The sequence below is a fragment of the Glandiceps talaboti genome, chromosome 19 (genome assembly GCF_964340395.1).
Source record: "Glandiceps talaboti chromosome 19, keGlaTala1.1, whole genome shotgun sequence".
NCBI lineage: Eukaryota > Metazoa > Hemichordata > Enteropneusta > Spengelidae > Glandiceps > Glandiceps talaboti.
In genome coordinates, this window is record NC_135567.1 from 14927806 (window position 1) to 14940651 (window position 12846).

A 12846-nucleotide genomic window follows, 5' to 3' on the forward strand; every position below is an offset into this window, starting at 1 on the left:
AAAACTGTTCTAATCAAATGATGGTATGTAATACAAGTCTCTGTATTTCCAACATACTGTGCCAAGTGTTATTAATCCAATTCATATGTTTACTTTCCCTGTTTGTAGCAGGTTCCATTTGTCCATGGTCTGATGTCGGCAGTTGTAAATAAACTGATAAAAGCATATCAACCTATATCACAGACACCCACTGTTTTTTTGTTTTCATCACTTATCTTATTGTCTTTTCCTAATTTGGCTTTGGATGAATTTTTTTCTTTACTTCCCTCATGCAAGCAAACATGCCATAATTTTTTTGACAGTTGTATATGTGGGGGGGGGGGGGTATTTTTATCACAAAGTGTAGTCCAGCATATCAATTATAATCCAATCAAATTGTGGAGTGTATTCATATAACCCAATCAAATTGCATGTTCTTATAATCCAATCAAATTGTGTGTTTCAAATCAAGCATAAGTGAATTGGGTAGATGCACAGTTTCCCTGTCTGTAGCAGATGCAATATTTGGTGACCTACTACAAGAGATGATGATGCATGAATAAGTACATCTAGGGAGCTTTAATTCATGACTCCCTAGCTTCGGGACAAGTGTGTGATATTACCAAACTGCAGTTGTGCTGAGAAAATCATTTGTTGTGTTTCACCTTCCTCTACACAGACAATACAGGAGTAAACTGGTTCTCAAGTTGTCTAAAAAATGAATGACACCGTGGCCGTGTGGGATGTGGCACTTAGTGATGGTGTACACAAAGTGGAATTTGAACATGGTACAACGTCAGGGAAACGTGTTATCGTTGTTGATGGCAAGGTAAAGTCAGCTCTCTCAGTTTTATTTATGATAATCCTTCTAACCTTTATTCCGGTTTTTTTCCAATTGACCCCCTCTCCCTCCCCTCATTCTCTCGTAGGTTTTTTGTACAAACAGATACCCCCTCATAGAAAGAGGATTTCTAAAAGACAAGAATTTTGTTGTGGGTCAAAATGATAAAAATTGTGTTTTTTTTTTGTTTTTTGTTTTTTTTTGAGTCATCACATAATAAGTACTAAAGCATACAAACATGACATGACGGTGTTACAAGACATGGCTGTGTTTCAGTGGCTTGGCAAATAAAAATAATTTTAAAAAAAATAATTTAAAAAAATTGAAAGAAAAAAATTGATTGAACTAAGACAATGTGACCTTTTAGAGTCTATTTGATGAGCAGTGATGTCTTGACGTTGTGACACAAAAAAATATGTTGTTCTCCTCCTACCTCCTCACTGTTTCATGACTGAAAAAAAACATAATTTTTCATAATTTTGACCCACAACTTAAATATTGTTTTCCCAGGAGCTTATCTTAAAACGTTGGCTGGGCTAGCCTAGAATCCACGTGAATGGCAGTTTTGAATTAATTTCTCACAGTCATCAACCATCGACTATTGTCTGTTCTGATCTGTGTGCTCTCTAATAATAGCCAAATTTTGTTTTGAGTCAAAACTGGCATTTCTTGTGAGTCACAAATAGTAAGAGATAGGGGAACACCAAATTTTAGTGTGCCACTAGAAATTGTGTGCATCAGTGGCACATCAAATTAGCTTAGAGGGCAAACTCACCACATAGTAAGAGATAGGGGAACACCAAATTTTGCTGTGTCACAAGAAATTGTGTTCGTCAGTGGCATGTCAAATTGGCTTAGAAGGTACACTCACCACATAGTAAGAGATAGGGAATACCAAATTTTAGTGTGTCACTAGACATTGTGTGTGTCAGTGGCACATCAAATTGGCTTAGAAGACACACTGTTTCTCATGGTCATTAGAACAGACTATTGTCTGTTCTAACACCTTGGTGTATTGTCTCATTAATTATCTATAGAGTAGTGCATCTTTTGTCGGAAATAATTACCTTAATTGACTTTTAGAATTTGCTGTTACAGTAGGAGATATATGTAGGTCATTGCAAATTGCTTCCTTTTAGAATAATTGCCTCACCCCGTTGTTATCAAGTTTAATGAGTGCAGCTTCTAATAGGAAGCAATTTGTATGTACCATTGTACTCTCTTATATGAGAAAGAGAGAGAGAGAGAGAGAGAGAGAGAGAGAGAGACAGACACAGACAGACAGACAGACAGACAGACAGACAGACACAGACAGACAGAGAAACAGAGAGACAAACAGACAGACAGACAGACAGACAGACAGACAGACAGAGACGGAGAGAGAGAGAGAGATACAGATACAGATACAGAATACACATAAGAAAAGGGTGTCTATCATTATTTTGTGGTAACCATAACAACCTGGTAGAATAAGCTCTTTTTTTTTGTTACAAATTACATAAAACAAAATACCGTATAATTTATAGGGTTCCACCTTGGCCTTTGTAGAGTAGTGGGTTCCATCCTATAATTTACAGGGTTCTCCCCAGGCCTTTATAGAGTAGTGGGTTCCACCCTAGGGTTCTCCCCAGCCCTTTATAGAGTAGTGGTTTCCACTCTATAATTTACAGGGTTCTCCCCAGCCCTTTATAGAGTAGTGGTTTCCACTCTATAATTTACAGGGTTCTCCCCAGGCCTTTATAGAGTAGTGGGTTCCACCCTAGGGTTCTCCCCAGCCCTTTATAGAGTAGTGGGTTTCCACTCTATAATTTACAGGGTTCTCCCCAGCCCTTTATAGAGTAGTGGTTTCCACTCTATAATTTACAGGGTTCTCCCCAGCCCTTTATAGAGTAGTGGGTTTCCACTCTATAATTTACAGGGTTCTCCCCAGGCCTTTATAGAGTAGTGGGTTTCCACTCTATAATTTACAGGGTTCTCCCCAGGCCTTTATAGAGTAGTGGGTTTCCACTCTATAATTTACAGGGTTCTCCCCAGCCCTTTATAGAGTAGTGGGTTTCCACTCTATAATTTACAGGGTTCTCCCCAGCCCTTTATAGAGTAGTGGTTTCCACTCTATAATTTACAGGGTTCTCCCCAGCCCTTTATAGAGTAGTGGTTTCCACTCTATAATTTACAGGGTTCTCCCCAGGCCTTTATAGAGTAGTGGGTTCCACCCTAGGGTTCTCCCCAGCCCTTTATAGAGTAGTGGGTTTCCACTCTATAATTTACAGGGTTCTCCCCAGGCCTTTATAGAGTAGTGGGTTTCCACTCTATAATTTACAGGGTTCTCCCCAGGCCTTTATAGAGTAGTGGGTTCCACCCTATAATTTACAGGGTTCTCCCCAGGCCTTTATAGAGTAGTGGGTTTCCACTCTATAATTTATAGGGTTCTCACCAGCCCTTTATAGAGTAGTGGGTTTCCACTCTATAATTTACAGGGTTCAACCCAGCCCTTTATAGAGTAGTGGGTTTCCACTCTATAATTTACAGGGTTCTCCCCAACCCTTTATAGAGTAGTGGGTTCCACCCTATAATTTACAGGGTTCTCCCCAGGCCTTTATAAAGTAGTGGGTTCCACCCTAGGGTTCTGCCCAGGCCTTTATAGAGTAGTGGGTTTCCACTCTATAAAGCCATAGCCCTGGTTCTAATCAAGGGCTGACACCTCATTAGCTGAACATTCATCGGGCTGTACTGTAATTTGCAAGGTTCTCCCCAGCGCATTATAGCCAGAGGGTAAATAATTATAGCCTTTGTATTTTTTAAAAAGCGGAAATTAATGAACGTAGTATTAATAATAATATACTGTGATGTTATGTTATCAAAGTTTTTCGCAACTGTATAAATACATTTTCTTGGAAAAACACTGCAGCATGGAGGAGTACTTAATCTATGTTACATGTACCTTACATTCTATCTAAATAACAAAGTTCAGAAACAGTTCATGTGAAAGCAGTGCTCTATATCCACATTCTGTTGTCATGGTGACAGTGATGTTGTTTGTAATAGTTACTATAACAACAGTAGAACATCTATGCAAGCTTGCATACACATACATATACAGTGTTCTTGTAACTACATGTTAACTCCATGTACATGTATATCATGCCAAGCTTGAGAGTAGTCCCGGTCACTAATTAATATTCATCATAATTTGCATAATTAATATTCATGAATAAATTAATGATACACTCAAAGTACATGGTGTATTATCATATCCAGTATCTATAGTAAATACAAATGTACATTGTACCCCAAATAACGGATGCCAGAATACCAGTATCTCCCTCCCCTTTCATGTCCCTCCATTGAATTAAAAATAATACCAGTGATTATCGTCCATGCATACCCCCCCCCTCCCTCCCCCTTCTCCTCACCCATATTCCCCCATCCCCCTCCCCTTCTCCTTCCATCTCAAAAATCAAAATGATCTGTACATAAAATACATGTGCATGTTAACACTGTGCAATAGCAACAGCTCCCTGCATACATGTACATGTGTATCCATATATTATGTTGCTATGGTAACACTGACATTTCTCTCAGTCTGTCACCATAGCAATCATTCTACTCTGCTGTACAACTAATATCAGTTTACTCCTTACTAAATTTAGTCTGATAACTGACCCCCTAAGCTTGCAATTTTTAGTTTGACATTTAAATAGAAGTCCAGCTACAGAGTAAAGTACTCTCCCTCAACCCAGTGTTCCCCTTAACAAAGATTAATGTTTTGTGCACATACATGCATGTCTACCCCCAACCAATTAACTCGTACTCCCCCATAAAGAAAGAAAAATTTCAAAAAAGAAAGATGAAAAACATCCTTTTCTTTCTATTACATACAATGTATATGTACTTGTACATGCTCATCAAGAGCATCATGCGTTGCTATGGTAACACTGTTTCTGTCACCACGGCATCCATTGTACTCTGCATCTCAACTAATAATATCATCATGCTGCATACATGTACTAGGTAGTCATAAACTGAACCCGAGCCACTTGTATTAGTTTGACATTTTTGATTAGATTCCATGAACTGAAAGATATGTAAAACATGTAATTTAGCTGTGAAATCGTGACTGTGATAGCGATATGACATTTCAAGATTTGGATTTCTGCATGCTATGAATACTGATTTCTATTCGGATATACCAAATACATGTGATATTCACTCCTATTTATACGGTCCAGTTGGTCGTTTTAGAAATGTTTACCATTTCTAATCGATTATGCATTCATTGTAACTCCGAAGAAGTAGAGGATGAAAAATATGTTTGTCATGAGATGTAAACTATGCGGTGATCTCAGAAATATTATGTTTGAATTAGTTAGCAAAGACAATGATCTTTTTGTAAATTTCAAGTTCTGATTTATTTTATTAGATCACTAGCAATATTTAGTAAAAGTGCCTTCAGTAGAAGAAGAGAAAGGTTGTATATGAGTAATTTGTAATTTATTTATTTGTAAATATTTGCATTATTGTGATAAAACTTAAATTACATACATGTAATAAACAATGTACCAGAGATTACTTGTACTGGTGCGTGCAAATACTAGTGGTATAATTTATAGAATAATCTGTCACTATTAATATTTGTGGTCATGTGTTAAAATAATGTTTCCAGACCACTAGAAGATAGTGTACATGGTATGATAAAACCTTTAGAGGCGGAGTTTGCAGATCTCGGTAGTACGGCTTATGGGCCTTCCTGAAGTTGGACCCTTCAGCCTGTTCAACCTCAGTCCGTAAAACTCATATCCAGGCCGTAAAGACTATTTGTGTACAAGGAATAATGGTATACTCATTTGCATATCATTTGCATATGTAAATGATTGTCAGTCATGCACTCCATTCCAAATACTACAATGCATATGCACAGGGGCAAGTAAAAATACATATGTAATGTCCTTGAAAATGTTCATCAGGTCGGTAAAACATTGTATTATAATGGTTGTTTTCACACCTGCAGAAAGAACTGTTAAGTACTATCATATGCTAATGATATGCAAATAGATATGCAAATTAGGGCGACCCTAATGTACGTAATGTACGTAATGCATATCAACAAAAAAGTCAGTTATTTTCTTTTTTATTTTCAGGAAATCATGAGGAAAAACTGGATGTTTAAATTAGTTGGTAGAGAAGTATTTGATATTGGTAAAGGGAAGGTCAAGGGTGCCATTAATATAGATGCTGTCAGTGGATTTGCATATGAATACATTTTAGAAGTCAACGGTAAAAGTTTAAAGAAGTTTACAGAACACAGATCAAAGACAGCTAAAGTTTGGTCCTTTCTACTAGATGGTGTAGATACTAGGATAGTTTTAGGTGAGTTTTGTCTTCTTTGTTCTGATTGGTCATTAAGCAGATGATAAGCATGGTTGTTGTAAAAATTGTCCAATTGGAAAGCTTGTTACTTGCAGTCTTCTCTCTGATTGGTCATAATTACCATAATGTTGTAAAATTGTCCAATCAGGAAGCTTGTTACTTGTGTTCTTCACCCTGATTGGATACTAACCAGATGAGAAGCACCAACATTGTAAAAATATCGAATGGCAAAAGGAGAGTTTAGTATTTGACAATGTGTTCTTCAGTTAAAAAAGATTATAATATAAATGATCTAATTTCATGATTTTGTTCAAATATTTTTTTTTTCAAATGTTGATATTTCCTTTCCAAATTTTGTGTTTTTAATCTCTTCTCATTTTGCTTATACAGAAAAAGTAACAATGGATGTTTGGTGTAATGGTGAAACCCTACAGACAGCAGTAAGTTACTATCATCTAGTTATAACTTATATTCTAGTTTAGGTAATTTGAGTTAGCCCTCTAATGATAGTGAAAGTTTGTTTTGAGTCAAATTACTAAAACTGGTATTTCTTGTGAGTCACCACATAGTAAGAGATACGGGAACACCAAATTTTGGTGCGTCACTAGAAATTGTGTGCCTCAGAGGCATGTCAAATTGGCTTAGAGGACACACTGTACCACATAGTAAGAGATAGGGGAACACTAAATTTTGGTGCGACACTAGAAATTGTGTGCATCAGTGGGGTGTCAAATTGGCTTAGAGGGCACACTCACCACATAGTAAGAGATAGGGGAACACCAAATTTTGGTGCATCACTAGAAATTGTGTGCATCAGTGGTGCATCAAATTGGCTTAGAGGGCACACTCACCACATAGTAAGAGATAGGGGAACACTAAATTTTGGTGTGTCGCTAGAAATTGTGTGCGTCAGTGGCACTTCGAATTGGCTTAGAGGGCACACTGCCCACATAGTAAGAGATAGGAGAACACCAAATTTTGGTGTGTCGCTAGAAATTGTGTGCGTCTGTGGCATGTCAAATTGGCTTAGAGGGCACACTCACCACATAGTAAGAGATAGGGGAACACCAAATTTTGGTGTGTCACTAGAAATTGTGTGCGTCAGTGGCACTTCGAATTGGCTTAGAGGGCACACTGCCCACATAGTAAGAGATAGGAGAACACCAAATTTTGGTGTGTCGCTAGAAATTGTGTGCGTCAGTGGCATGTCAAATTGGCTTAGAGGGCACACTCACCACATAGTAAGAGATAGGGGAACACCAAATTTTGGTGTGTCACTAGAAATTGTGTGTGTAAGTGGCATGTCAAATTGGATTAGAGGGCACACTCACCACATAGTAAGAGATAGGGGAACACCAAATTTTGGTGCATCACTAGAAATTGTGTGTGTCAGTGGCATGTCAAATTGGATTAGATGGCACACTCACCACATAGTAAGAGATAGGGGAACACCAAATTTTGGTGCATCACTAGAAATTGTGTGTGTCAGTGGCATGTCAAATTGGCTTGGAGGTCACACTCACCACATAGTAAGAGATAGGGGAACACCAAATTTTGGTGTGTCGCTAGAAATTGTGTGCATCAGTGGTATGTCAAATTGGCTTAGAGGGCACACTCACCACATAGTAAGAGATAGGGGAACACCAAATTTTGGTGCGTCACTAGAAATTGTGTGAATCAGTGGCGTGTCAAATTGGCTTAGAGGGTACACTCACCACATAGTAAGAGATAGGGGAACACCAAATTTTGGTGCGTCACTAGAAATTGTGTGCATCAGTGGCACGTCAAACTTGCTTAGAGGGCACACTCACCACATAGTAAGAGATAGGGGAACACCAAATTTTGGTGTGGCACTAGAAATTGTGTGTGTCAGTGGCATGTCAAATTGGCTTAGAGGGTACACTCACCACATAGTAAGAGGTAGGGGAACACCAAATTTTGGTGTGTCGCTAGAAATTGTGTGCATCAGTGGCACGTCAAACTTGCTTAGAGGGCACACTCACCACATAGTAAGAGATAGGGGAACACCAAAGTTTGGTGTGGCACTAGAAATTGTGTGTCAGTGGCATGTCAAATTGGCTTAGAGGGTACACTCACCACATAGTAAGAGGTAGGGGAACACCAAATTTTGGTGTGTCGCTAGAAATTGTGTGCATCAGTGGCACGTCAAACTTGCTTAGAGGGCACACTCACCACATAGTAAGAGATAGGGGAACACCAAATTTTGGTGCATCACTAGAAATTGTGTGTGTCAGTGGCATGTCAAATTGGCTTAGAGGGCACACTCCCCACATAGTAAGAGATAGGGGAACACCAAATTTTGGTGCATCACTAGAAATGTGTGTGTTAGTGGCATGTCAAATTGGCTTAGAGGGCACACTCACCACATAGTAAGAGATAGGGGAACACCAAATTTTGGTGTGGCACTAGAAATTGTGTGCATCAGTGGCGTGTCAAATTGGCTTAGAGGGCACACTCACCACATAGTAAGAGATAGGGGAACACCAAATTTTGATGTGTCACTAGAAATTGTGTGTCAGTGGCACATCAAATTGGCTTAGAGGGCATACTCACCACATAGTAAGAGATAGGGGAACACCAAATTTTGGTGTGGCACTAGAAATTGTGTGCATCAGTGGCGTGTCAAATTGGCTTAGAGGGCACACTCACCACATAGTAAGAGATAGGGGAACACCAAATTTTGGTGTGGCACTAGAAATTGTGTGTCAGTGGCGTGTCAAATTGGCTTAGAGGGCACACTCACCACATAGTAAGAGATAGGGGAACACCAAATTTTGGTGTGGCACTAGAAATTGTGTGTCAGTGGCGTGTCAAATTGGCTTAGAGGGCACACTCACCACATAGTAAGAGATAGGGGAACACCAAATTTTGGTGTGGCACTAGAAATTGTGTGTCAGTGGCGTGTCAAATTGGCTTAGAGGGCACACTGCACACATAGTAAGAGATAGGGGAACACCAAATTTTGGTGCGTCACTAGAAATTGTGTGCGTCAGTGGCATGTCAAATTGGTTTAGAGGGCACACTGCACACATAGTAAGAGATAGGGGAACACCAAATTTTGGTGCGTCACTAGAAATTGTGTGCGTCAGTGGCATGTCAAATTGGCTTAGAGGGTACACTCACCACATAGTAAGAGATAGGGGAACACCAAATTTTGGTGTGGCACTAGAAATTGTGTGCATCAGTGGCGTGTCAAATTGGCTTAGAGGGCACACTCACCACATAGTAAGAGATAGGGGAACACCAAATTTTGGTGTGGCACTAGAAATTGTGTGTCAGTGGCGTGTCAAATTGGCTTAGAGGGCACACTCACCACATAGTAAGAGATAGGGGAACACCAAATTTTGGTGTGGCACTAGAAATTGTGTGTCAGTGGCGTGTCAAATTGGCTTAGAGGGCACACTCACCACATAGTAAGAGATAGGGGAACACCAAATTTTGGTGTGGCACTAGAAATTGTGTGTCAGTGGCATGTCAAATTGGCTTAGAGGGCACACTCACCACATAGTAAGAGATAGGGGAACACCAAATTTTGGTGTGTCACTAGAAATTGTGTGCGTCAGTGGCATGTCAAATTGGCTTAGAGGGTACACTCACCACATAGTAAGAGATAGGGGAACACTAAATTTTGGTGTGGCACTAGAAATTGTGTGCGTCAGTGGCATGTCAAATTGGCTTAGAGGGCACACTCACCACATAGTAAGAGATAGGGGAACACCAAATTTTGGTGTGGCACTAGAAATTGTGTGTCAGTGGCATGTCAAATTGGCTTAGAGGGCACACTCACCACATAGTAAGAGATAGGGGAACACCAAATTTTGGTGCGTCACTAGAAATTGTGTGCGTCAGTGGCATGTCAAATTGGCTTAGAGGGCACACTCACCACATAGTAAGAGATAGGGGAACACCAAATTTTGGTGTGGCACTAGAAATTGTGTGCGTCAGTGGCATGTCAAATTGGCTTAGAGGGCACACTCACCACATAGTAAGAGATAGGGGAACTCTAAATTATGGTGCGACACTAGAAATTGTGTGAATCAGTGGCACTTCAAATTGGCTGAGTGGGTACAATCACCACATAGTAATAGATAGGGGAACACCAAATTTTAGTGTGTCACTAGAAATTGTGTGTCAGTGGCATGTCAAATTGGCTTAGAGGGCACACTGGTTACCTACTGTTCAGTTTAGCCATTTTCATATGCAGCGTCACATAGGCTGCCCCTAGATGAGGGAAAATTACACTGAAACATTTTCATATCTGACCCAAGTCCTTGCACGTTCCATATTCCATGTCTGGAGAATGTCCGTCGTTCCATGTAATACATAAAGTTACGTGTAAATGTACGACAAGATCTCAAAATAAGAACACAAAACATGGAGAAAAAGAGCCCTAAATTAAAGTATAGAGGTGTTAATTCTAAACTATTTCTTGAAACATTATTTGTTTTAATTGTGTAATATGCCATTCCAAACTGCTAACAGGAAATTGACAATATAGCACCCTCGCTCAAATTGGGGGTATCACCACCTCAATAGAAATTAGAACTGTTTCTTAACAGCTTTGTCTATTGGTATCCTGTAGAAGTGTTTTCGTATTGTTCAGACAACGAGTGTGGAAATCAGCAGTACTCTATAATTAACCAAGTAACCTATACCATGTATACCCCCAAGGTACACACAGACAGGAAGTAGAGCGCCACCATGTGGCAAATTTTGGAAAGGCATAGTAGTTGTGTATGTCTGATGAATTTGTTGACATCAAATAACAGCATACTATATATGTTTTTCTACGTAGGGTGAATTTGTTGACATTCCCGTCAAATAACAGCATACTATATATGTTTTTCTACATAGGGTGAATTTGTAGATGGTGGATCTGAAACTCATTTTGAAGTCCGAGATCATGCGTGTTACATCAAAGCAATCAGTTCAGGCAAGAAACGAGAAGGAATAGTCCACAGTCTTGTAGTAGATGGTAATGAAATACCAGAAACACATGAAGAATCAGGCTGAAGAAACACCCCTATCTTTTACACATTTTGGAATATTCCTATTTGTTTGCGTGCAAAGATTTGTCTATTTTTGGAAGTATAGGTAGTCCCCCTTATCATGCATCTAGACTTATTGTAACCACATAATCTGAACAGAAATGTTCTCTGATTGGATGATAATCCCTCGAACATTGTTATATACCAAATACCATTGTCTTGCTCAACAAAAAATCTTACTAACATTGTTACATTTTTATCACCTTGCTCAACAAGACTCAGTTATCAACAGTGCTGTATATTAATGTCTGGTTTAACAAAAACTTTACCACCAATGCTACATTTTATCATCGAGCTCAACAAAAAATCTAAGGCGTAAAAAAAAATTGCGTGGTTCCGATTACATTCAACTTTAAAATAGGTGGGATGGGTAGATTTTTTTATTTCATTTTTCAAATTTATTTTTTTTCATATGTGAGTGTCTAGTTCAGGTAGATATGTTTTCCGTTGTTTTCCATATAGTCTCTGTGTTATTGGTTTCTTCTCATCAGATGTACAGCCATTACAGATTGGAAGAACAGTTTTATATTGTCTTTTTCAGTCGATGTCAGTTTCCACATCCACTATTTCTAGCGATTTTTCTTTCTTTTTTTCTCAAATATGTAAAAAAAAGTTTAGAGTCAGTGTGAAAAACTAGGTGGGGATCAGGTAACCAGAACCAAACAACATTTTTTATTTGGCCTAACCATCATTGTTACATATCTTACCATCATTGCTACATTTTATCATCTGGTTGAACAAAAAATCTAACAACCATTGTTACATTTTACCAAAAATTTTACCATCATTGCTACATTTTATCATCTGGTTCAACAAAATCTAACCATTATTGTTACATTTTACCAAAAATCTTACCATCATTGTTACATTTTATCATCTGGCTCAACAAAATCTAACTATCATTGTTACATTTTACCAAAAATCTTACCATCATTGTTAATTTTATCATCTGGCTCAACAAAATCTAACCATTATTGTTACATTGTACCAAAAATCTTACCATCATTGCTACATTTTATCATCTGGGTCATCAAAAACTCTCAGTTACCATCATTTCTACATCGTGGATATGAGGATATTTTCCCCTGTTTCCCCTGAAATATTTTCTGCTACAATGCAGTACATGTATTTCCTTTAGCGAGATTTTTATTTCATTTTGAAAATAGATTTTAAATTTAATTTAGATAGATATGGAAATTTAGATTAAAATATATAGTTTACAATATATGACAAGGTTAGAATTGACAATATGTCTACTCGATAGTTGACATGTAATCACTTTATTTGGTTTAAAAGTCGTCATTTGTGATGATGTGAAGCTGCAGCAGAAATGGAGTTAGTCTAGTAGCTATCCATGGCTTTGATTCCTCCACTGTGACTAGAGGAACAAGGAGCTTGAATGTTCGTACATGTGTTCATACATGTATTCATATTCAAAAAAGCCATCCAAGTGTGTGAAAGTGCTGCAGAAAATACTGGAAGCACGAGTGCAAATACCCACACTGCACTGGCACTCCTGCAGTGCAGCATGGGGTTCTTTTATTATTACATATGTTTATCTGGAATAATAAATTTCTAGATCTGTGAAAA

The 12846-nt window shown here is 38.5% G+C and overlaps 1 protein-coding gene across 1 annotated transcript in view; it reads left to right on the top strand.

Moving 5' to 3' along the window:
• The window catches only part of LOC144450234 (fas apoptotic inhibitory molecule 1-like), a 15355-nt gene extending 3976 nt beyond the window's left edge, over window positions 1-11379 (top strand). Inside the window, exons 2-5 of the mRNA XM_078140826.1 lie at window positions 659-808; window positions 5959-6187; window positions 6578-6627; window positions 11063-11379. Coding sequence (XP_077996952.1) covers window positions 698-808; window positions 5959-6187; window positions 6578-6627; window positions 11063-11221 — 549 coding nt within the window. The 5' untranslated portion in view covers window positions 659-697 and the 3' untranslated portion in view covers window positions 11222-11379. The remainder of the gene's footprint in view (window positions 1-658; window positions 809-5958; window positions 6188-6577; window positions 6628-11062) is intronic.
• Window positions 11380-12846: the final 1467 nt, after the last annotated feature.